General features: G+C 44.8%; 1 protein-coding gene across 1 annotated transcript; it reads left to right on the forward strand.

Annotated features, from left to right (window-relative positions):
• Positions 1-1,192: 1,192 nt before the first annotated feature.
• On the forward strand, positions 1,193-1,996 carry LOC125309734 (proline rich transmembrane protein 1B-like). The gene is made up of 2 exons (XM_048266820.1): positions 1,193-1,385; positions 1,531-1,996. The coding sequence occupies exons 1-2, from the start codon at positions 1,278-1,280 to the stop codon at positions 1,675-1,677; spliced, it is 255 nt and encodes an 84-aa protein (XP_048122777.1). The 5' UTR covers positions 1,193-1,277; the 3' UTR covers positions 1,678-1,996.
• The last annotated feature ends 1,181 nt before the right edge of the window (positions 1,997-3,177 follow it).

The raw sequence follows: 3,177 nt of genomic DNA on the forward strand, positions 1-3,177 counted from the left end.
TGCAAGTCCGTCTGGCCAAGAGGCCATTGAAGCCCATTTCCAATGTAGCGAAAAGACAGGCATGCAATACAATCGCTAATCTGGCACGGAAGTGTATTTCTAGAATTACTGTAAGTAAACAACTGCATTTAAAATCTTTGTTTACGAGATTGCTACTCTACTGAAATGATTCGGTAAGAGTTTAATGCACCAATTTAAGTTTAATTTCACTGCTAGTTACGCCCCTGCTGGAAGTCATAAGTCAATGAACCTTTTCCAGACCCACTCTCAATTACAATAGAAGGTCTGTGTGCTAATTAGGCTAAAGGTACTGGCCAGGAAGTTATCAAATTAAAAATAGATTTATGAGTGACCGATATTTCGGCACACAGCCTTTATCAAGGGTCCACCTGTTAGCAACAGAGAGAAGAGTAAAGGAATGCAAATGCAGGAGAGGGCACTGAAGCGACACTGATAACTGGGTCAAGGATAAAGGTCAAGGGTCACTGCTAGAGGCACAAAATAGGCTACGTGCACGAAAGTATGCTCGTTTCTCTGTACGCTTGTTTGTTTTCTGGTTGAGTCAGTTTGCACCTGGCTGCCACTATTGTTAATGTAATTAGTGTCTACACGGACCCGGTTGGATGTTGCACTAGAGAATCAGCATGTTACGATAACGAAGGATTTATGCGTGTGTTAAAATGATTATTATTGGGCAAACAAGATATTCAGTGTCGGAGTAAAGATGTAAGGAGCAGAATATAACAGAAGATGCCGTTACAACACAGTTAACGCTCCACCGGAAATAAATGAGCCTACAGGAAGAGCCTTTCGTGCACGTAGTCTATTAAAGCTGACTTTGTGTTCTGTGATCCTAATCAAAAGAGGATCTCATGTGTTTGACACGAGTCAAGAATTAGAGAACGTCTCTGATGAATGGATGCTTCTACCGTATCTATTTAATCAAACTCACCTTGTTCAGTGTAATGTTGAGTGATCCTCTGATTTATTGACGTCAATAACTATTACCCCTCTATAGGACTCACACAAATCGCAGTGGCTGATATGCCTTTGGTCCATTAGTGGTCTCCATGCTCATAGCCCTCCCACCTCTCCCTGATTCATCCTCTGTGCCGTATGTTTCCTCCTCCCAGACAGCGCCGGCTACTGCGCACACGAGCTGCACTGCCCTAAACTGAATTAAGACCAGCTCACTGCCCCACACCCTGTTCAGTGCTCAGCGCTCAGTGTCCTGCCTCTACGGATAACAACACAGCCACAGCCAGAGTCAGCTCAAGATGGAGGCGCCTCGACCCAAAGTGAAGTCCCATATGATCTGGTCCATCATCACCACACTTTGTTGCTGCCTGCCTCTGGGAATAGGTGCCATCATTTGCTCCAGAAGGGTACGTCAAATGACCAAAGTAGAACACTTTTGGTGCTCATGGTCGTGACTGAATTGTGGAAAGCTCTTTTGGTCGAATTGGCTGTGTGCTTACTGTGTGTTTACTGTGTGTTTGTTGATTTTGTGCTGTGTTGCCCCACCCGCAGGTGGACAAGGCAAACTTGGAAGGGGACGTGACCTGGGCGGAGGAGGCGTCCAGGAAAGCCAAGATCCTGAACATCACAGGCTTGGTGTGTGGAATCCTTCTGATGGCCATTTTTGTCATCCTGAAACTCATGCTAGTCAAGGATTGATACCAGCCCCGGCGGAGACACACCCTAAAACACGCTCAGAACAGAATTCTCACTATCCACCCCTCTCACCCCCGTTGCAGCCCCCCCAACATCAACAGTAACGGTATAATCCTCCCAGTGCACTGCCAGTGAGCTTCACTGTATGTTAAATCTGTCTGCCTCACAGAAAGAGGAACAGGACAGGGTCTATGCTACTGAGTAATGTTTACATAGAAGTAGATGTTGCATGGCTGGGTTTGACTTTAGAATACATAACTGTGTGTTTACATTTTAAATATGTTTTAAATATGTTTTCTCATGATGTAAATCTATGAGATATTACATTTGAGTTTATTTTAAATATGTTTTATAAATGCTTTGTAAACCTATGAGATATTACATTTGAGTTTATTTTAAATATGTTTTATAAATGCTTTGTAAACCTATGAGATATTACATTTGAAGCATGATGGTCAGCAGAAAGAAATGGCTGTGGTTGTGTTGTTATCCGTAGAGGCAGGACACTGAGCGCTGAGCACTGAACAGGGTGTGGGGCAGTGAGCTGGCCTTAATTCAGTTTAGGGCAGTGCAGCTTGTGTGCGCAGTAGCCGGCGCTGTCTGGGAGGAGGAGACTTGTCTCGCCTGTCTGCCCTCGTCAGAGATGACACTGAAGAACCCTAAGTGCTCTCCACAAGCCTGTCTCCTGACGTGTTGCCAGAACACCAACCGTATGGACCCCAGAGCGATAGCACAAAATCAATACGTCTTACAAGGCGAAAACGCAGAAAGGCTCGATTCAGCGCTAGCTATCAAGGTAATCTCTCTGATCTAGAAAATATGAAAGAAACTGACCAGGAATTGAATCGTAATGTTAAACCAATGACCTTGCAACCTACTCTTGAATTAAGTTCACCTGAAAGCGTGGAAGTGAATGAATGTGTTGAAGCAGATGTTGAACAATGTGCAGGATTACTAAACCAGTGGCGAACTTGGTGGGCATGTAACCCCACATGGATAGCATGGAACCATCGCTTTTCGTTTTGATCTGTAGCCCCCCTGCTGGACTGGACCCCCCGAAAGGAGGGTAGGGCAGACACAGTTTTCTGTGAATATCTTAACCCTTAAAGGTGTAGGTTTTTGAACGTTCTAAGTTCCGCAACAATTGAAGGTTTAGTCCATGTCCAAATTTCCGTCAAGGATTCCTGGGACACTGTAAGACCGGGGTACACGAAACTTGGTGGGCATGTAACCCCACATGGATAGCATGGGACCTCCTGTTTTCGTTTTGATCTGTAGCCCCCCCCTGGACTGGACCCCCCCCAAAGGAGGGTAGGACAGACACAGTTTTCTGTGAATATCTCGAGAACCGTAGGGTTTAGGAGGACCGTTTTTTTTTTGTATGTTGATCTCAAAGGGACATGTCAACCCATTCCATAACCACTCATTTCATGTATAGCGCCACCTAGTTAAACACAAAAAAGTAAAAATGAGGTGTTGTAATCGCAGGTATCTGTGACCTAA

Source organism: Alosa alosa, chromosome 16 (assembly GCF_017589495.1).
Source record: "Alosa alosa isolate M-15738 ecotype Scorff River chromosome 16, AALO_Geno_1.1, whole genome shotgun sequence".
Lineage (NCBI taxonomy): Eukaryota > Metazoa > Chordata > Actinopteri > Clupeiformes > Clupeidae > Alosa > Alosa alosa.

Coding starts and splice junctions, on each gene's coding strand:
- LOC125309734 (XM_048266820.1), top strand. CDS start 1,278: ATGGAGGCGCCTCGACCCAAAGTGAAGTCCCATATGATCTGGTCCATC. Junction 1,386..1,530: donor CCATCATTTGCTCCAGAAGG/GTACGTCAAATG, acceptor CCCCACCCGCAG/GTGGACAAGGCAAACTTGGA.